Source organism: Melanostigma gelatinosum (genome assembly GCF_949748355.1).
Source record: "Melanostigma gelatinosum genome assembly, chromosome: 4".
Classification (NCBI taxonomy): Eukaryota; Metazoa; Chordata; class Actinopteri; order Perciformes; family Zoarcidae; genus Melanostigma; species Melanostigma gelatinosum.
In genome coordinates, this window is record NC_136637.1 from 10,926,018 (window position 1) to 10,948,575 (window position 22,558).

Here is a 22,558-nt window from a genome sequence, read left to right on the forward strand (position 1 = left end):
TAAATCCTGCTGTGTCGACTATATAGAGATGAGAAATGTTCTCATCAGTTTGCCAGGCTCACGGATGGAGGAAAAGCTGTCCTACAGAGTTCGATCAGAGCTGTTTTAGGCATCACCGTGGTCGTATTTAACACACTGCAGGTTTATTACAGCTGGTGTGAATGACGCAGATGTTTTATGATAATCATGTTTGAGCATTTCAATCATTAGTCGTCTTATATTTATATTCATATATTTGACACTTTAGAGTGAGCAATTCATGCTTCACCTTAAACGAGACTTGGAAGGGCACCAGTGAGATTAAACGGATGAAATCCTTTGCTCATCCCTGATCTCCTTGTCTGATGAATCAAATGCACATTATGTTGTCGGCACAGTAACAGTCGGCGCACGCACACGCACACACACGAAGTATCACTGCATTTGTCAGCAATTAAGACTTTTCCTATAAAAAGGTACATTAAATTATTACAACTGTATTTTACTATTCTTTTTTTTAATCTGTTCATACACCAGACTCTACTTATGAGTGCCTGCACAGGAGGAGTAATAGTCGTTGACAAATACATAAACACCTTTATATGCATACATTATAGTACGTTATGAAAAATCTATTACATGTTAAGATACTGCTAATAAATGCTAAAGGGTTGAACAATTTGGATTCTATTGTCATGCCATATGTTCTTCATTTATTGACAGCAGAACACAAAAGGACAATGAGTCATTAGTTTATCACAACCTTCCCCAATTGTGTCACCTGTTAAATTGCTCACTGTGAATGATCAACGAAACTGCTTCGGTGTTACGCTTCAGAAATAAACTGATAAAGATCCGGATCATTATCCTGGGCTGGGGCTCATAACGTGACACAACTTGCTTTGTTATTCAGGCGATTGTGTTTACACAGTGGTTAAACTACGGTACATACTTCCGTTACGGTCAAGGTGACGCACTGAGACAGAAGACTCAACATTGATTTATGGAGAAATATGTAGGGGAAAACACTTTATTTCATTAATTTACAGCATTTAACAGTTGTATCCATGTAGCAAATAAAGTACTACTTTTTATGTCATGACCGAAAATATATAAAACTCTTGTTAGAAATAAATACCAACCACACAATTCAGCAGTTTGAGCACAGAATTCTCTCTTATTGCAGATGGATTTATATCGGTCCAACAAAAACACAAAAACACTGAATTCAAACACTGATCAACCAAAACACCAACACCAGCTCTTGCACAAGAGCAAAACCAAACTTCAAGGAGTCATTGAACAAAACAAAACGCATTCGTGCCCATTGTAGCACCACATTCAAAGCTTTAAGACATTTTCCTCTTGCCTGATGGAGCAAAAAAACAGCAGTAGTTCAGTGTAACGATGATTTGCTACAATGACACAATTCCAGATGTGCTTATTGCAGATGTGTAGTCCCCGTTGAGAATCAAACCTACAGTATTCTGCTATTGATTGAACTTTAAAAGGCCACTTTGAGACTGCAAAAAGAGGTAATGAATAGGCGCATTAATGCCGCATCACTCATCACTGCGAGCTTATGACTGTGCATCACACTTTACAGCTAGGTGTGTGCACACTCTGTCCTATATGTACAGTTGGCAAGGAGCAGGATAACTGATGAAAGAAAGACAAATAGAGTCTCTGCACGTGGGAAATAAAGCTCTCAAAACATACCTGGTCTGAACAAAGGCAATGTTTCAACCCTCTCGGGATGAAAATGGCGGCCTGTCCGTCCACCACTTAATACAGGGATTTGGACGAGAAGATCGATAGACAGTGGCATCGATCTTCTCCTCTAACTCTTGGCAAGAAAGGGCATTAAAAAAAGAAATAAAAACATGCAGTGCCACGGTTTCAATTATTGTCAACTAACCAATTAATCATTCTGCCTGTAGAATCTCATGCAGTCTCCGATTGTTTGATTTTTCCGATCAACAGTTTGAAACCCAAACATATTTAGTTCAGTCTTCGAGGAAAAACAAAAGCAGCGTTCGTAAAATAAGGCGAAATTGTCATCCGTGCTGATATTCAAAACAATCTGATGTTTGTTTGTTCAATAAAAAAAATAAATCATCATCGACAACGGGGAATTCTGGAGGGCTGAAAGTACAACTTCCTCAAAACAGAAGTTACCGTTTGAAAGCCTTTTCTCCATCTGAACTCTGGTTTTTACCAACGTGTCACTTCTTTGGTGATTTCAACCTGCAGCCCTGAGGTCACTGCGTGGGTGGAGACAGCACCGGGTGAACCCCAGTCAGCTGGCCACCTTCTTCATTCGCTGTCCAGGTCCAGCTTTAGCAGAGTTTCCTGGCGAGAGAGAAACATGCGGCTTAGTCGACACTCTGCATCACAATAAGCCTTCAACCTGATGGGAGTGTTTGTCTGGGAAGCTGCAGATGGATTTAAATCACACACACAGCTAATACACTTACATTTCACAAATATAGTATCACTACCAACAGCTGAGACAAAAAAATATGAATAACTGTATGAAAATGAAGGTTAACAGTCAACATATTGAAATATTCCGTCATTAAAAACATCAACGTTAGACTGGATATGAAGCAGTTAATGCATTTTAAAGTTCAATGCTGATCACTGTTCCTTGTAAACATTGCGGCATTTCTACGCAACAGGTTTGTATCAGTCACACTTGACGGGAGAAGATTCAGCAACTCTCAACATGACCATAAGCTGCGTTAGCACATTTATTAGACCCACAAATTAATCTTTTTAAAAGCTGGAACACAAACATTTTCAGGCCTCCTCGATTCCTGTCAAAAGCTACCCTTGAAGAGACAAAGGCAGGAAATGTGGTGAGAGGAGAGGAAGAGAGAAAATGTCGGGGTCACTGGCTGCAGTTGTATATTCTCACTGGCTCTACTTAAGGGACTTCATTCCCAAATCAAAGCAATCTCTAGAGCACGGTTAAGAAGGGCTACGTTGGCCTTTTGGGCCGCGACTTTGTTCTAAAATGTCTCAAAAACTATTTGCTGGATCGTTTTGAACATTCTAAAGACATTCATGGTCCCCAGAGGACGGATCCTACAGACTTTGCTGATCCACTGATTCATGCCACACTGAAATATCCTGACAACTTTTGGATGGAATGCTGTGATTTTTTGCAGACATTGGTTGTGTCTGTTGGGTGACTCCTAATGACTTTGATCATCTGACCCTTTCCCCTTATTCTGTTAAAGAAATCTCAAAACCGACTTGATGGAATAGTCCTCTGACTTTCCTTCCAGCGCCACCGGTGACGTGATATTTGTGGTTTTGAGTAAAATATCTCAATGGTTTGCGATGGCTTCAAACCGTTGTTGATATTTGTTTTGTTTTTTGGCTTTAGTGACAAAGATGGTGGGGGGCGGTGAACCCAAATCTGATCATAATTTGATTTTTTTTATTGACAAGAAACTAAACACAGGCTGCACTTTTATGTCTCAGTTGCAATCGTTTTCTGTAATCCCTCGTCATGCTTTACACATGAGAATGAATATCGTACTCTTACCATGGTCACAATGAAGTAGCCCCCCCCCCCTCCCCGACCCAAAAATTTGGGAAACGCGTGACTTCCTGAGGAGGAAACACCTGTGACTTCAGGAGCAGCTGCTTTTCTTCAGGCCGAGACGACGGCTGGCTGCACCAACATCGGTCCTTAGATCACAGAACGATGAAAACATCTGACTTTCTTCCTCCAGACTATGATGACTGCACTAGTTTTACCAAGATGGGATTCTACAGACTGTTCTCTCAAAAATATTGTTCTATAACTGCCTATAACGAACAGAATTTGATACAATAAACATAATGTGTCAAATTGAAGAGCTATAAACTATAGATTACTTTTATGACAATATTTAGTGTTTATCCGTTTCTTGTCAAAGTATTATGGCGTGATTTTAGTTGGCAATTATTTATTCATTTCAGCCGTATCCTCCCCCTGATTGAACAATGTGGTTGAGGTCAGGTCATCTTCATTCTCCCTCGGGGGCAATCTGTAGCAGAGCCAGCAGTAATAAAGATACAGGTCCTACTTTGTGACTCTGACCGTGTACACTTTGGGAAATTAGACTTTATTGCACAGTCCAAGGATACCCTCTAACCGGTTTCTGTTTTCCAAGGTACGTGAACCAAACAAACACATAACAGAGAAGGTTGGATCAGATTCACAAACGCAAGTTTAAACATTTACATAAAACTGGTAACATTAGAACCACTGAGTTTTCAATAAAAATACATGCGATGGTGGGCATTTGAACCTAATATCGATGCCGTTTGTCCAAATGTTGACTCATCCTCAATAATTGTCCCCAGACACTTGTACAGCGTGGTCAGTTTCATCATTATTACGCAGGGACAAATTAACAGATTAAAGATTTGTCTTCCCTCATAATGACACTGAAACTCATTTGTATACAACACAAAACAAGTGCTGAGACGACACAGCCCAGGGGAGAACAGGTGACAGATTAAAGAGCATCAGATAAAAAGCCATTCAATTTCACCTTTCGAGATCGTGGGAAGATGAAAGGTTGGATGTAAGCGGAGAAGTCAATAAAAAGCAAGCCAACTGAATTATTTACAGCGTCCAGGTGATCAGGACCATATCTAGTCGGTCACCTGTGACATCCACAACACCTGCCCTGCCCTGTGGGCACATTGGAGTGGATCAAACTTTGTCTGGGTTGCACCCAAAAGCTCCTCTTCTCTACTCTTTCAGGGTTTTCATAACAGACATAAGTGGCACAGGTCTAGTCATCGAGTGATTTTGGTGCTTTAATCTTACCGTACGGAGTTGAAGCAACTTCATGAAGATGAAGGAAAATATGTCAGATGACAGTTCTGCACAGTACACAGAATATAAAGTACAGCACAGTATATTTCTCTACCGCTCTGTATCTCACTAGAACCGCCCACTTTTTAACTAAACCTCGTCCACGTCATCTTTTGCAAACTGGTGAGAGGAGCACAGACGTAAACACAAATACAGAAAACTCTCATGTGAAATGACCAGAACTGCTAACTGTCTCTCACAATAAGAAGCTGATTCCGACTTTAAAAGCAAAGCCTTTTAAAAGTCTTCTTCTCTCGTCGTTAAATGGGTGTTCGTCTCGTGATAGTTTGCCACATCATAACCACAGCCTCCAAAATAATCATGAAGTGGAAAATAAACACCTCTTTGAAACAGTTATATTTATCTCAAGTGTACACATGTGCAGCTGAATGAAGGTGCGTGTGTCTGCTTTTTTTAATGAGTGAGTGTGTGTTTGTACAAACTTCTCTTATGTTGACGAGACGTGTGTTTAGACCTACGTGCAGCCCCTGGATGAGGAGCGGGTCCTGGGACTCTTTGAGGGAGATGCTCTGCTCAGTGAGAGACGTGGACGGCCTGAACTCCTCTCTCCACCACCACAGAGCCAGTCCCACCAGCAGCACACAGAGAACCACTGGGACGGGCGCGCGCGCGCGCACACACACACACACACACACACACACACACACACACACACACACACACACACACACACACACACACACACACACACACACACACACACACACACACACACACACACACACACACACACACACACACACACACACACACACACACACACACACACACACACACACACACACACAGAATCACTCTCTGGAGCCTCTGCAGACTTGACAGAGGGTATCTAAAGACGTCTGCATATCGCCCCCCCCCCCACCATAAAGGTGGCTGTTATGATTGAATAGAGAGAATTTCATCTAACACATATAAATAATAACGATCATTATAATACACTTTGTTTCTCTACATACTCAAAGACAAAGCACACGATAAACTAGGTAAGTATTCATGTAGCTTGAAACCAAGGAAGTAAAAACAGAAAGCACTTAAAGACAGTCTGTTTGTCAAAGGAGAGCTTGGTAATGTAAATAACACTTGATATAGCATACTGTTGTATGTGGCAACCCTTGTGTCACGTTGCTTTTCTCTTTTTACAGGGAGATAAAAAGTTTCTTACTGATAAGAGAGAGGATTCCATCAAATGTAGCGTCGGAAGGCGTGCAGCTGAACTCTAGCCTCTCAGTCAGCAGGTCCACAACACACCTGTGCTCACACACCGTCCCGGGATGTCCGCATTCAGACGGCCCTAAGAACCAGGCGAAGGTTGGACATATACACTTGAATCAATCCCTGAGCTTCATACAGAAACTAAACTAAAACACCCCATAGCTAAATCCCCATAAAGTGTGAGACATGAGTGTTTCATTTCTTTCACTAATCATACCTTTTGGTTGGAGAACAGGCTGAATGACGACCACACCACCCGGTGAGGTGACGTTTGACAGCAGTACTTGGAGGTTGCCGCCGTTGTGTTTGCTGGCTCGGCAGATGGAGCGCGTCACTTCCTCACTCCAATATACGAAACCCTGAAGCAGAATGGACCGAGCGAGCAGAACGGTTATTTCATGGCAAAACATTGGATCAATTACTATTATTGTCATTTGAAGTTTGCGCTAAAGTTGCTCTGTAGTCAACAGTTTGTGTTTATATGAAAAATATAACGTTTATACAGTCAGTAAAAAGGTAACGGGAAACTAATGTTGTCCATTACTGTGTTTCCACAGAGGCACACAATCTGATTCTGAAACACCAGCTAAAGGGGAAGCCAAGTTCACATCCTTTTTTTTTCAGTGTGTTTAAGCCTCATGTGTCTGTTGTTCTCTCTGTATGTTGTCGGTATGTACTGAAAACTATTTTTAAAAGGGTTGTTCAAGGATTAAGAGCAACTTAATAACTGAGATTTCTGCCTGATTTCTTGGTGCCATGAACAAAGAGGCTTGTTTCTAAGAGGTAATTCAATTACATGACAAAGACAGGACTGGGAAGGTAAAACAGAAAAATGTGAGAAGAACATTTGCGAGTGCTTGTCTGATATGAGAATGCTATGCGGTTTAGCTTCTGACCTGCAGCACCTTCAAGCACTTTCAGAGGTTAGATGTAAAGAACCGAGTAGAGCCCGTTCCTCCATACTTATAGCATTCCCATCACACTGTATATGCTTCGTTACTTTTACTCTACAGTATTAAACATTCCTTTCAAGCTAATGGGAGGCTGAGGCCTGATGCATTGGGTGACATGGGTACACCGGTCTCCGTTTCATCATTGGGTTGTTAAGTGTTTGTTTTGTTTTTTACCTCAAACACAGCCAGTCCGACGGGCCGGTCCAGATAACCGTTGGACTCGACCACTGTTTTGCGATGACGGCCCTCTAGATTTACTCTGGAGATGCTTCTCATTCCCTGGTCAACCCAGTACAGCAGCTGACGAGGCATATCTAGGACAAAACAAAATCGCACTGTGAGCGGCAACATTGCGCAACACTGTACTGTGACGGCAATCAGCCGTCCGACTACATACATACATACATACATACACATACATACGGTTCCTGTTTTAAAAAAAGGGTAAGCTGGTGGTGTTTCTCTTTGGCTTTTTGTAATCGACAGATTTAAACAAACCATTATTTTCTGTGAAATGTGAGAACATACCCAGAGAGATTGCGACAGGCTGGCGTAATGAGGAAATGACCAGAGCCATCCTGTCCCTACCGTCCAAGCCAGCTCTCTCAATCTTTGGGGAGCTGCCACACTGAGTCCAGAAGAGCAGCCTGACGAAACAGACGCAGCGGATGACAAAATGCTTGTTTTGCGGCAACATTCTTGCTTCATAATGTTTTTGAAGGTTGTTCTGTAAATTCATATTTCTTGCATTTGTGCTTTTATGTGTATTTTCCATTTTGTGAAACACATTGTATGGCACCTTTTCTATGAAATGTGCTGTATAAAAGTTGTCTTATTGTTATCATTATTTAAGGATAGCGGAGGCTCTATGTTTTGAAACCCAGGTAGGGAAATTATTGTAAAGTCATTCAGACTCAGCTTTTTTTCCCCCAAGTTGACAAAAAAATAGCTCTTTAACAAAGAAAAAACAGAGATATGAATAAGCTAAAACAACCTAACTTGTACCCATGTGGTTGGACCTGAATGTATTTGAGTTGAGAACAAGTGTAGCTTTCATTACTGTGCAGCTGCCATCTGTTTGTCTTGCCATGTCATCATATTGCCCTTTCCTGAAGGAAGTCCGGTAACCACCTCTTACTGTCAGTTGTTTGGGTCTGACCATATGGCTTCAACATGTGCTGTGGACAAAGAGAATCAGGCCTTCACTTTTTCAAGCAAAGGTTTCATCCTGATTTGTAGTTTGATAAGAGCAAAGGAATTTCACACTCGGGTGTGAATCTCCCCCCCCCCCCAAAAAACTATGGTTCCTGAAGTCACCTGAATGCACCGCTGCAATCTCATTGGCCGAAGGCCAAGAGACCCCAGGACCCCTGTGGTTCAACCACTGTTCTACAAAACCGCCTGCAGTACACACCTCAATGCTTTTTCCAACAATCCCTCCGGGATAGCAGGAGGCACGCAACCGCTCTTCGCCCTCGGACCCCCGTCCAGGCCACAGAAGATCCAGCTTTCCCCGCCAGCGCGATGCTGGCCACGAGGAAGCAGCGGCCCTTCTCCCCTCCTCAAACCCTGTCAGGTCACAAGCCATTTCGCTGGACGAAACAGCCGTGTTCCACGCCGAGTAAAGGCCCACTCCGCCCGCGATAACGAATCCGCTTCAGCGATCTGTTCTCCGCTTTTCTTTTTCTTTTGGTGCACACATTCCGGCGAAGGAAAGACAACCAAGCCTCCCTCCTTCACCGACGATTCCCGGTAAGACGCACGGACCACGCCGTCAGCCGAAGTTAGATCATCCCCCCTGCAGCGAGAATTGATCACGTCTGCGTTTGCTCCAGAGCCACGCCAACGGACCGAAGCCGCACCAGCAAAAGCCGTGCGATACACAGCGCCCGCTACAAGGCCGCGCTGAAAGCTCCCCCTGCCCCCCCTTCCTGCCGAGGAAAAAGGAATAACTTCCCCACGAACACTTCAACGTTGCAACGAAGCATCGACAAGTAAGATTCTTGGTATCTGGGCATAGCTTAGTTTAAATTAACGTAAGTTTAATTCAGGCCATTCATTTATATGGTGATATTCCCATGTTTTTGTGTGTTTCAGTTACTGTCACGTGATATTGAGATATTGCGCAACTCCTTACGGAGCAGAGAAGCTCCGTTGCATTGTGTATTAACTGTTTGACTGTTGCTTTTGGGATTATTTGATTTCATTTTTGTTCTTGCTCTATTTCCTTGAATAGATTCTGTGAGTGAAGTGTGGAAACGCGACTATCGGGCATAAGTGTCGTCAGTTCGCGAAGCGACAACGGCAACTTGTGTGAGATACGATCGGCGATCCTCATTCTCACTACAACGCGACATCGCACACAGAAACTCTGATTCCTCTCTCTCCCCTTTTATTCCTCTTCTTACGTAACACACACAGCTCCTATCTCTGCCCCTGGGGAAACCCCGTTCAAACGATCGCCTCACAACACATGTGTGCCCAGACACGCGTGATTACATACAGCAGTCTCACCGCCATTTTGTCCGAGTCACTCGACTCCGCCATCTGGTGGTAGTTTAGCTGTAGTATCTTAAGGCCCCTCCCCTTTTGGCCCGTGTCACTCGACGCCACCATCTTTGTAGTCTTTAGCAATAGCTGTAAGACTCTCCTTCCTTTTCACCCACAGACCCACACACACACATACATACACACACCCTCATCCATTTTATTCATTCTTTAGTTTAGGCATATAAAATTGTATGATAATGTTTGTTGGTTGCAATATCAATTGATTTGATTTAATAAACTCTGTTATACTTTAAGGAGCAGTCGTCTGTGATTGCTTGTGCATATGTATTTGATAAACCTGTATGTAGTGGCCTGTGCTCGAATTTAAAAACCTTCACTGTCACTGAATGTGTAGTCATACGCAGACTATTGACATTATGAGTGACTACTAATTATGAGACTTAGTTTTATCGTTTGGTTATTGGTCCCTGTCCGCAGGGTGGTGCCCCGTTGTTATTAATAATCATTAATAATTGTTACATACATCAATAATTCTATTGATGTCAAGAATTCAGTTTCTTAAATGCTGATAACCCAAACACGCTCCTTTGGTTCCCAACACAGTGATGTTAAAGCAAACGTAATCCGAAGATCATGACGAAACAATATGTCATTGCAGCTAAAGTGTTTAACAGTCCTGCTGATTTCAGTACATTGAACCTCCTTGTTGATGCCGTTAGCAGTAAACACCTGGGTCCTACCCTTGGAGAGGATCCACAGCCACCGCAGAAGGTTTGTCCAATCCTGTGATGAGCAGACGCTGAGCCGAACCGTCCAGCAGGCCAACGTTAACAGAACCGCTCTCCATACTGGTCCAGTAGAGGAGCTGGTGGATCCAGTCCACAGCCAGGCCCGACGCTGAACCTTGAAATTTCAGCACCAACACCGAATCCGCCGTCTTTCCATCCACAGAGACTCTGAAAAACATCAGGGGTGAAAGAAACATGTATATAACAAACAAAACATGGTTTGCAATCCATCCAAATACCGAGTAAGACAATACATGACCGCAACCTTCAATGGGTTGATTCATCTCTTCCCATTAGGATTAACTTTAGAGCAAAATGCAACTCACTACTACAAACCTTGGTGCTTGTTTTCATTCAGCTTCTGATCCAGACTGAAATATCTTTTTCTATTATCCATTCATTTAAGTCACTGGATGGATTGAGACATTGTTTACAGATATTCATGTCCCCCAGAGGATGAAGCCTAATTATTATTATTAAGATTTTATTTGTACAGGGACAGTTCACATTAATCGACAGCACACATTAATAAAAACATGACTGTAAATGTGACAGTGTTAGCTAAAAAAGCTAATTTTCAACCGTTGTCCCTGGGCACGGTGTTAAAAGCCGTGACTTGGTTGATCCCTTGACTTTCCATCTATTACCACCATCAGGTCAAAATGTACACGTTTGCTTTCGTTAATGACTAAATAGTAGGAAAAGGCCATTGGGGGTTTATAATACATAATTAAAACTACAAATGACAAGATGTTTTTAAAATCAATAAAAACACAATAATTCATTTGCTAATCATTTAAATTGTTTTAAGAAAATAACTTCCATAGATGATTATATCAGTAAAAGGATAACATTTAGAATTGTTGGTGGTTCACACCGACTACACTGAAGTTATTTTGTCAGGTTGGTGGTGAAAAAGGTTTCTCTGGAGCCTCGCTGTCAATTAAAGCTCCTACAAAGAAAATTGGAATCTGCAGGTCATACTTTATCTAATAATCAGTTTTTTTGTGGCAACATACACATACGATGACTCTTCCCATCTTGATGTGCTCAACCTGAATTTTCCACCGAGTCCTTTTATTAGATGAATCTGTTAAACTGAAATGTATTCATCCCCAGAAGGGAATTTTGTCTGCGGAATCAAATGATTCACGTGCGTAACAACACAGAGACACTATGTTAGCAGGATTATCAATCTCCCTTTCAATTCTTATCGGTGAACAATTATATCAAAAGAAAACAAGCACAAAGAGCCAGAACCTTTCATCTCTTCATCTGTAGGTGCTCAGATTATAGGATCAGATAGAGACCTTGTCTGAAAGCTTTACGTCAGTGAAATAAAACAGAGGCAATAATAATAATAATAATAATAATAATAATAATAATAATGATGATGGGAATAACAGAGGGAGGAGTGAAATGGTTTATCTTGATTCATCTACCTATTTACCTTGTTCTTTGTTCGGTTATCACATTAAAATTGTATCCATGGGCCAGCTGAAGTGGGCCGGGCATCTGTTCAGGATGTGTCCCGGAGGTCTACCGGAAATGCTTTCAGTCAGACAGCAGTTTTCATAACCGCGTCAAAATAATGGAATTTACTATCCGCGCTCAAAAATTAAATTTCTTTCAGTTGAAGCTGTGGCTCATTAATAATCAACAAGTCACAATATTAGTGGTATTCGTGGCTGCAATATCGCTGCGTGTCTTGATCCCTCTCAGTTATTCCTGTTATTCTAATTCTTATTTATTGGTGGAGGTGCACTGTACTATAATGTGCATATTTGTTATGTTCTGTATATGAAGAGATATGTTGTCTTCTCTGATTCCTCAAGCATGGCTTTGTACGGTAATATAAAGCAGTGTTTCGGTGGCTCCGGCTCCACTCGGTTACCTGTATACGGAGCCTTGTCCTTGCCGAGCCCAGTACAGTGTTCGGTTGGAGGCCAAAGCCGCCACTGGCCCTGGTCCTGATAGATGTGGAGCTGGTTCCCTGTACTCAGAGCCAGTGATGCTTATCCATCGTATTCCTTTAGAAGAGGCGAACACCAGCTGAGCCCCATCCCCTGGAAGGACACACAGAAAGAACACAGTTGTTCTCGTGTCATGCCTAAATATGTCCTGAGCTGACGCGTGTGTCTTCACACAAGAAATAAACTGAATTCCCTTTTCTTTCTTTTTTTCAAACGAGTATCAAACTAACATCTTTGACGAGTGGCAAATTAAAGTGGAAGATGAAAGCAGCCCAACCTGTAAGCCAGTGTCAAATAACACTTTAACAGAAGAATATGAAGGAGCCACACTGAACAGTGATGTCATCAGTGGGAGTGTGGACACTTTGAAGTTCATGGTTTGACGTCATATTGCCGTCATATCAAAAGAATAGTCCTCTCCCGAGGACTCTGACGCTTGTTCAACAAAGAGGACTCTAGCTGAATGAATGATGTTGGCCAATATGTTTGTTCAGCCACACTAGCTCACACTCTGAGTCAAAGTGTATTTAGGTGGAACAGGTCCTGATTAACAGTAAACCAGAAGAAGCTTACTACATGCCACAGATCAAATGCAATTTAATGTATTCTGGTGAGTTCTTGTACAAACATCATGACTGTGCATTTATGGTTGTGCTCCCAGCTGTGGGAAACCAACCGAACAAGTTCTCCCCCCAGTGGTTTTAACATAAAATTGGATATTGTTAAAGTCAATACATCGTGTATTGAGGGACGTTTATTGAAAATGGGTTCAACAATGCAAAAATTCTATGTTGTTATTCAACTAGACGGAGACATCACAACTGATCTCAGACAAGAAGCATAAGATTATTCCAGCTTGAGAGACTCTTTCCCAGCTCAAGCTTCCTGTTGTGCACATGCACTGTATTTTCATATCCCATCCCATGATACAATCAAATATGGATCAATCAAGGATTTTCTCAAAAGATTAGTCTGGGATAGGCAAATTGTTAAAAATAGTCCTGTAGTCTGCACATCTGTTGTGTCTTATCTGTTGGTCCTGTGATAACATGGTGAGTAGTGCAGGCAGCACTCTGTGTCCTGGTCCGTGTATTCTGGAAAAGATGCATACTGTGTCACAGTTCAGACGGCAGTGCAATAAAATACAGAAAGTCATGCTGCCTCGATGTTAAAGGGTTTTGCTAAAGCCTGTTTTTTGTCCATCTATCAATCATAGACACTTCAGCATCACCTCAACAGTAATCAGAGCCTCCTCCCATCATTTTTCAGTAAGATTCTGACTTGTATTTTCCTCCATTCATTCCATCCTATGAACCCAGGCTCTCTGTGGTAAGAGAAACAACTTTTATGTCGTCAGCGGCAGGTTACCAGATGCTCTGATCATTTGTTTCTCACCTTTGGCCTTGCACTCTCTGGTTGTCGGGTTCATCTGGTAGTCCTTGTTGCAGTCACAGGAGAGGCTGCCGTTCGTGTGAACACAGAGCTGATCGCACACATCGCTCTCCAGGCACGCGTCGACCTCTGGCCGAAAGAACGGACATTTGAAAAGGAGTTTCAAGGATGCAGCATAGGAATGTGTTCAAACTGGTACCAAGCTGCTCCATCAGGCTGCCACTCACCCTCACAGTGGCTGTCCCCGACCAGCTTCATGTGGTTGGGGCAGTCGCAGTGGAAACCCAGCGGCTGGTCCACACACCGATGAGAGCAGCCGCCATTATTGACCTGACACTCGTTCTGATCTGCAAAAAAACAAACATTACCATCAGTGGATTCATGGACAGCATGAGAAATGGGAAGATTTGTTTTGTTCGTGCTCACGTACAGAACGTTGTTTTGAGTTACATGCATGGCTTCCCATATGACAAATTGTGCTCAGGTGGGTTAAAAACAATTTATTGTTTAATGAAACAAACATAAGATCAAAAACAGAAAGCAACGGAGACATCTACATGTTGATAATGCAGCAGAGACATTTGTTCCTTGATGTCCAACACAATGAACAAACTGATGAAATCTTAGTCCGTTAGAATCAATTTCATGCACTTGGTCAAAACTGACTCTGAAATAATAATTGGATACATTTCAGAGTTGTCGATTTGGGATACAAACACAATCACGGAGAAGAAAGAAATCTATTCTGGATGGACTTTTGTGGGAGGATGAGTATTAATAATATAGATCCTAATCTACTTCTCTGTTCTTAGCGACTGAACACTGTTGTAGTGGCCATTTGTCGGCTAAATCAAACTTAAACAAATAATCAAACGCCACTGATGCACCGTGGTCGGTATCCTTACGCAGCCAGAAGAGAGTGAAATGTCCAAGCAGGATTCCATTTTTGTGTATTTATTAAATAAAGCAAATAAAACAAGCAAACTAACTAACTAGCAAAACTCCTGTGGTGCTGTCTCTCCTGTCCTGTGCAGTGCAATGCTGCTGTGTAGCTGGTAAAAACTATACGCCCACCCCGGTGCATGCTGGTCCTATCTTTCTCCTCGTTTAAATAGCAACAGGTGCCCACAGTAATTACCCCAAAAATAATAGAACGAAACAAATTACTATTAAAGAGAAAAATAATCTTAATGGATGAAACATCTACAATAATTAAACAATACTACTTATAAATGACATGAACTACAATATCAAATAAATAGCTCCAACAACTGTAGAAGAGGTTGTGAAAGAAATCTGAAGTTTCATCACTGGGTCTATAATTGCTGGCCAGTTATTTTCACATTCATGATAAGGCCATTGATAAATACAAAGCAACCGTCTGGGTCTAAAACCGCATTTTTGTTTTGATAAGGTACATTTTGAATTATTATTATAGCAACACTTTTTTTTAAGATTCATGACGCAGAAAATATCTGATGTTTCTCAGAAGGCAAAAGATGGAGTTCATCCAAGTAAGAGGACTTTGGCGTTGACGTTTTTAAACCATTCAAATGTTAGTTTCACGAGTCGTTGTGCAGTCCCTTGGGATGGACCTCCTCTTTGCATAATTAACGTAGCGAGTTTCTCTTTTGGCAAACGTTTGACTCACTATGGTGCGATGGAGGATTTGTCAATTCATCCAGCCGTTTTGAGAAATGTCACTTTTCTCTAGTCACTTGCAACTGAAACTAGACACTTCGTGTCTTGTTTCAGGCCAGAGTGCAGAAAGGAACCAAACATACAACCTACCAGTGTTTTAGCCAAAACCACCGAAACCAAGACATGACCAAGACCAAGGTGTAGTCACTACACATTCCCCTTAAAAACTCCCACAGAAACAAAATAGGAGTTACTCTTCATTCCCCTATTTTATTGCCATATGCTAGTATATTGTGAATGTATAGTATACTACTCGTATACCATGAGCAATGATAAAATACTCACTGACCTACAGCTCAGCAGAGTTTAGATTACAACAAAAACACCATCATCAGATGTTGACTTGCATTTGAGAAAAAACAATCGTAAATAAATAATGCTGATTGCATAATAGAAAAGTCTTTTCATATTTATTAAAATGTGGAAAACAAAAAGCTCCCAAACATTTGGTTTTTAACCACAAGCAGATTCACAGCCTGATGACAGGGTCTGCTGTTTGTTTGTTAAATGATTTGTGAGTGGAAAAAATGTAAAGAGTACCACAAGTATGCTCTGTGATTAAGGATGAGCAATAAATGAACCTCAACCAGGGGCATTACACAGTACTTTGAACTGCCTCTCAGCACTACATTGTTGTAGTACAGATTGTCATACAGTTAATTATTACAGTGACAATCAAACTTGTTCCCATAAAGGCTTCAACTAGTGATGAATGCTCTGATGATTATATTTTCACTTTATGGATTTATTAGTTAGTCTACTGAGTGTCAAAGAAATAACAAATATCTTGTTTTGGACGACCAACAGTTCAAACCTGGAAATAATCAGTTTGTAATGATGATCAACGATGATTTCATTATCACAATCACTTTTGTGTTGATCGTCTAATCAATGGACTAATCGTTTAAGCTGTAGTACGCATGTGCTCCCTATCACAAAAATGCAAATGTGTTCCCTATGTGGTGTTTTTCAACCAACGACTCCGGCATCGATCACACAAAAAGTTCTCTTTGACTTAGCAATTCTGAACTCTGTAATATCACTTGACCTGTCGAGACTTTTCTTGTTATTATTGAAAACTGTTTTCTCCACCCAACTCCCAACCAAAGACAAGTCCAGAAATATGTACGCATCTCGTTTTTGTGGCACTTCCTAAAGTAACAGATTAGTTAATAACCTTGTTATAGACGTTAACAGCCTGAGGCTCTGTGTTGCAAGATGCTGGAAGTCCTTTAAAAAGGCAAGGTGCAGTATGGAGCGGCGCTACATTGCCCTCTGCTGGCTGATTAGTAAAATCAAGTTCCACATGTGGGCGCTCGACTACAGTATGCATTCGTTAAAACATCTCTTTACAAAACCACAAAGGAAAGGCCTTCACAAGACATTGGAACCTGGCAGCAGCGATTTTGTTCTCAGCCACAGCAGCATTGACGGATGTGCGTATCAGTACGTCAGCATGCAACAGAAGCGCTCTGAAACCTTCTCCGCTCCACAACGTTCTACCTCTGTTGCTTTCTTGGAAACGACCGAGGGCAACAGCATGAACAGCTTAGAGGAGAGACCGTCAGAAATGATGCCCAGTTATCTTCATTTGAACGATTATGAACGTGTTCGAGCGCACCGCTGCCTTTAGTTGGCTCGGACGCTGTCGTTGGGTGATGAAGACCTGGCGTGTGGACCGTGTTCTAGTTCATTCGAAAGCTGTTCGATTGTGTTGAGATCAGGAGCAGAAAAGTTCCTCCATACCAGACTTGGAAAACCATTTATTTATTTACAAAGTACAAAAAAATGTATTTGGACAAGGTTGTCTCCATACTTTTGTATCGTGTACTATGATACAGATTTTCTTTTGTTTTGCGAATTCAAGGATGAGACGTGAAGCCGTGTCACTCACCACAGTTGTCCTCGTCGCTGCCATCGGAGCAGTCTGGTGAGAGGTCACACCTCCAGCTCTGGCGGATGCACTGCCCATCTCCACACTGAAACTCAGACGGCGTGCACGCGCGAGAGGTCTGCGGGCGCGGTCGGGACAAACCGCACAACTGTCGAGCCTCGTCCCGGCCGTCTCGGCAGTCGCTTCGCCCATCGCACAGCTGGTTTCTGGGCAGACAGATGTCAGCCGGCCCGCAGAAGAAGGAGGAGTCCGGGGCGGTGCAGTTCTGGCAGGAAGCCTCGTCGCTCCAGTCGCCACAGTCGTCCACGCCATTACAACGCAAATGTGGAGCTATACACCGTCTGCTGCTGCGGCAGGCAAATTTGTCTTTCTTACACAAGAAGTGACCTGTGAAGAGAGAGAGTCACAAGTTACGTCAATAATAAAGTATCGAGTCAGTGAAACATATGAAAATAAGTTTGGTGGGGGCGAATGTACGTGGGAAGGCTAATGAGTCACAATACATGTGTTCTTCAGAACCAGCCGTCTTATGGGTCCATCACATGAGCTCATAAGCAAAAAGAAAGATCACAACCATCCAGATCTTCAGCTTGGTTTAATGTGAGCAATATTAAGAAAAATGCTCTTTCAGGACACACACACACACACACACACACACACACAGTATATTTTACAATAGTACATTTTCAAGAGTATCAATGGAAAAAGCAGTCAGAAATGTGTTTTATGAATAATTCAGCAAATCACATTGGAGCAGAGATTTTATAAAAAAGTCAATATTGTCATGATGCAGTTTTGCAGTGTTTACAATATTACCAAAATGTCCTTGTACACCCATAATTACTACCTCTTTATTCGAATCTGAATGAACTTGCATTGCTCTGTGATGCTCTGTGAACAGATCATTTCCTCTTGCAATCATCCATTTGCTCGTTTCTCACTGCATCCCAGTAAATCCACAATCTGCTGCACTTCTGAGTGGGACAAAGTAAATCCTGTTCCCTTCCTACATTTTCCTGGCTGCCATTCAAACCAGCGACTTTCAGGTCTCACGTCTCAAGCAACACTGCCAACACTCATACCTGCTGGCATTCCTCACATCAACAGTGTTTGTTCACTTTCTCCTGCAGGCTTTTCACTTTGCTAACGTTACGCAGCTTGTGGGTTCATGCGCAACACCAAATCCCTCCGGAATTCAATTTCAAAGTCTGTAATTACTTCATCAGGATTATTCGACAGAAATCTGCAACGGTATTGTTGCCCACACAGCGCAGGAAAACAAGACGAGAGTCGGTTATAATCAGCTCACACTGCATTACACCATGCTGTATGTTGAATAAGACATGTGCCTTGCTTTTCTTGTACCTCTTAAGCCTTTCCATGTCTTACATGTCACACTGTGAATTGCCTTGTTGTTAAAATGTGCAATAAAATTGAATCTGCCTTTCCTTGTCTCAAATTACGACACAACTATCAATAAGTGACTTTTTTTTGGTTTGGTTTATGCTACACACATACTGCTTATGTTTGCGGTTGTGGTCATGTCACATGTCAACAATGTTCTCACCACAGCGATGTTCGTCTGAGCCGTCCTCACAGTCTGCATGTCCGTCACAAACACTCGGTCTCGGGATGCACGAGCCATCGCTGCACCTGAACTCCAGCTGCTGGTGGCAGGCGAAAGGTGAACGAACTGCAGCACCTGAGACTCCTACAAACAGACGATTTACTGTTACCGTGCAGAGTCAGACAGTCAAAGGCATCGCAAAGGACAAAATAACAATTCCATAACAGACAAACGGATAGAATTAATTCAAAGGTTACGTCTTGTATGCTGTGTTTTATAAAAAAATATCACATGCCAAACAAAAAGACGTAATCATCCAATGGTCATACATTATGATATTTGTCATGTGGTGACATAAAGCCTGTAAAAAGGTAATCCTGAAGTTATTTAATAAATTATCAAAATAAAGCTAATTTTCTTCACTTGAATTACATCACTGTTTCTGAAACTGGATAAATAACCTGTTCAAAATAACCTGCTAACGTGGGAGTACCCCAGGGTTCTATTTTAGGACCTTTACTATTCAGTTTATACATTAATGATTTGCCGGGAGTCTACGATGGGTGTGATATTCAAATGTACGCTGACGATGCAGTGATTTATGTGCATGCAAAGAACAAGCTGCACTTAAACTCACGTCCACAATGACAAATGTAACTACATGGCTTGCAGATTCCTGCCTTCACCTAAATGTTAAAAAGACTGTTTGTATGTTCTCCACAAAGAGGGCTTGCAAAGTGTCACTGGAGCCAGATGTTTATCTTGCTGGTGTGAGGCTACAGGTAGTGCCAGATTTTAACTATTTAGGAATTTTTATTGATTCTAATCTCTCTTTTAAAAACAGGTAAAACATGTGACAAATGTCTTAAAATTGAATGTCATGAATTTTAGACATACAAGACACTGTCTAACCATGCAAGCTGCAAAATTGTATTTTAATGCAATGATTATCCCCCATCTGACCTACTGCTTAACCAGCTGGGCACAAGCCAGCAGCACAACATTAAAATCCATTCATATTCTCCATAAACAAGCCCTAAAAACACTTGATAAAAAACCCAAGAGTCACCATCACTGCAATATTCTCACCAAACATCATATCCTGAGTTGGCAGAACATCATTAAATTCACTGATGTGTGTCTGGTTTTTAAAATTTGACATGGTATGGCCCCACCTCCACTTAGTGATTTTATTAAACAAAGCACTCAAAGCAGCAGACTCACAAGATCTGCTTCAAGAGGTGATTGTGTCATTTCACATAGGTCAAGCTCGTTTAGTAAATCTACATTCTCTGTGAAGGCAGCTCACATACGCACACAAAACACGTACCAAACATTCAAGCACAACCTAAAGAAATAGCTTGTTGCCAATCAGGTGTGCAAGCATTGATGTACTGTCTGTCCTGCCTGCTTGTTTTGCCTATATGTGCATTTTGTCTTGATCAGTGTTGCTATTTTCCATTTTTTTGATGTGTATGTTTAGTGCTTCAGTGTTGTGTGCTTGTCCTGAAGGTGGGTCTGTTCTGTGTGATGCATGCTGAAACCCGTTATGCCTGCTCTGCTTTAATGTTGTACACTTTTCTTTTGCTGTGTTTTGGTTTTGTCTATATGTTGCTGTCTGTTTCTCTATGAATTTTAACTCCGATTCAATTTGAGATTTTGTTATTTTAGGCTGCCTTGAAACATCTGGCCGGGGACAGCAGATGGAAATTAGCCTCTCTGGCTAACTGTGGCTCACTTACAGTGTAACTGTTGATTAGTGTGCATTGTCCCTGAAAAATAAATAAATAAAATGTGATTTCAATAATCTATCTCAGAGCTAATGCTCTAAACTTGTCCTCATTGGGTTTACAGAGATACACCGACACAGTTTCACTTACAAATCATTTGTAAGTGAAACTGTGACATTTGTCAAATGTCTGTAATTATTCTTATTGAATTTAGATATGCAAGTATTATGTATATAATACATAGCATACCCATATACACCTGAAAATGCAGATATTTAACAATGCACTGCAAAGTAGTCAGTTAACATCGGCAACATAGATTCAGAATAACCCTTCTTTTTTAATCTTTCTACTTTTATTCGCAAATTTCGCACATATATTTCCCAGAAATAAAAAAAGAGGGTTCAGACAGGCTTCCTTATTATTATTTCCTTGTTATATTTGTTAAGAAACACGGTAAGCACTTGTAATGTTCTCCTAGTTTACAAGTCGACTGTGTTTCGTAAACGGACCTCATTCAAACTGACAGGTCTGCTCAACTGTGAACTCCCACTCAGTACGTCCCCCCATTTAAAATACTAATAACACTTAATGCAAGCAGCTCTTTAATGCCGCACGAGCACAAGTAACTTCAGCATCTTACCCCAAATATGACACCAGCTCAAAGGCGTGAGCAGAAGCAGTAAACGTCCAAGGTGTCCCATGCTCGATGTCCTCCACAGTTGTATCGGTCGCTTGCACGCGGCGCGGAATTATGACGCAAGAGTTGTCTGTAGGTTGAATGAGAGGGTAGACTGTCGAGGAAGTTTAAAATATATTAATATCGCCTCTGCCGTTCATTTGTCATTTATTTTATTCATTTATGTTATTTGTTTCGTTGACGTCGAATATTTTGCCGTCGTAGTTCACCTTTTTAAAATAACTTGGGTCGTGTTTTAATTGACGTTACTTAATAAGAATTACGTTTAATTTCCTAAACGTCTTTTAGTGTTTTATTGCGCTGATAAACACTGAAATGCAGCTGAGTGGGCCAGCATGGCCTTGAAAAACGTTTTCCGGTACCAAATATTATAGCATATAAATACACAACGTCTTGGATATAAAACTCCTGTGTTTCACCTTATAACGTGTATTGTTAGGTAATTATCAGTGTGTATAAATGTCTGCACCCATCACAGCTGCTTCCAATCACGTTAGCTGATTAAACTAAAGTCTGAACATGTGCTCACCTGTTGAGAAGACATTTAAATAATCTGTGCAGGTGTGTTGATGCCTAAATCTTACCTTGCAGCTGTACTAAAGTCTGTAGTTTGAAGATTATTGTGTCTCAAACTTTACTTTTAGGCATTTGGGACAAACACACCCATTGGATATTAGACGCGTTTATCCAAAGCGACTTACAATAAGTGTATTCAACATCGGTTTTCGAGAGAACAACTAGTCACCAGAAGTAATAAGTGCATCTCCTTTCCTCAAGCAAGCATCTAAGAGCATAAACCAGCACCAACGTACAGTTCAGAAACAAACTAATGCAGTAAATGCCACAAACTAATATGAACATGATAAGTGCAATAAGCTAGTATGAATACAATAGATGCTAAGTAAGTTCTAAGCGGAAGGCTCAGGGTAGGCCTTCTTGAAGACGTGAGTTTTCAGCCTGCGCAGAAAGATGGTCAGCGACTCTGCTGTCCTGACGTCAGTGGGGAGTTAATTCCACCACTGAGGGGCCAGGACAGAAAACAGCCTCGACCGGGTCGATCGGCTGCAGGGACCTCTGAGCGACGGGGCAACCAGTCGCCCCGAGGTAGCAGAGCGAGGAGGTCGGGCGGGGGTGTAGGGCTTGACCATGGCCTGGAGATAGGAAGGAGCTGTTCCTTTCCCTGCCCTGTAGGCTAGCACCACAGTCTTAAACTGGATGCGAGCTCTTACAGGGAGCCAGTGTGGGAGAACTTGGG

At 41.7% G+C, this 22,558-nt stretch overlaps 1 protein-coding gene across 3 annotated transcripts; it reads right to left on the minus strand.

The window, feature by feature from the left end:
• Positions 1-991: 991 nt before the first annotated feature.
• Positions 992-21,341, minus strand: LOC306776197 (low-density lipoprotein receptor-related protein 8-like). Of its 3 annotated transcripts, none has more exons than XM_079266815.1 (13): positions 21,247-21,341; positions 18,874-19,017; positions 17,307-17,693; positions 13,939-14,058; positions 13,715-13,840; positions 12,241-12,412; positions 10,299-10,514; positions 7,576-7,694; positions 7,222-7,361; positions 6,312-6,453; positions 6,045-6,173; positions 5,341-5,474; positions 992-2,331 (listed from the first exon to the last, which is right to left on the minus strand). In XM_079266815.1, exons 1-13 carry the CDS (start codon positions 21,305-21,307, stop codon positions 2,296-2,298), a joined length of 1,926 nt encoding a protein of 641 aa, XP_079122941.1. In that variant the 5' UTR covers positions 21,308-21,341; the 3' UTR covers positions 992-2,295. The 3 variants fall into 3 exon arrangements, with proteins under 3 accessions (XP_079122941.1, XP_079122940.1, XP_079122942.1); XM_079266814.1 differs by having other exon boundaries at positions 5,305-5,474; XM_079266816.1 differs by lacking the exon at positions 5,341-5,474.
• Between the last annotated feature and the right edge of the window lie 1,217 nt (positions 21,342-22,558).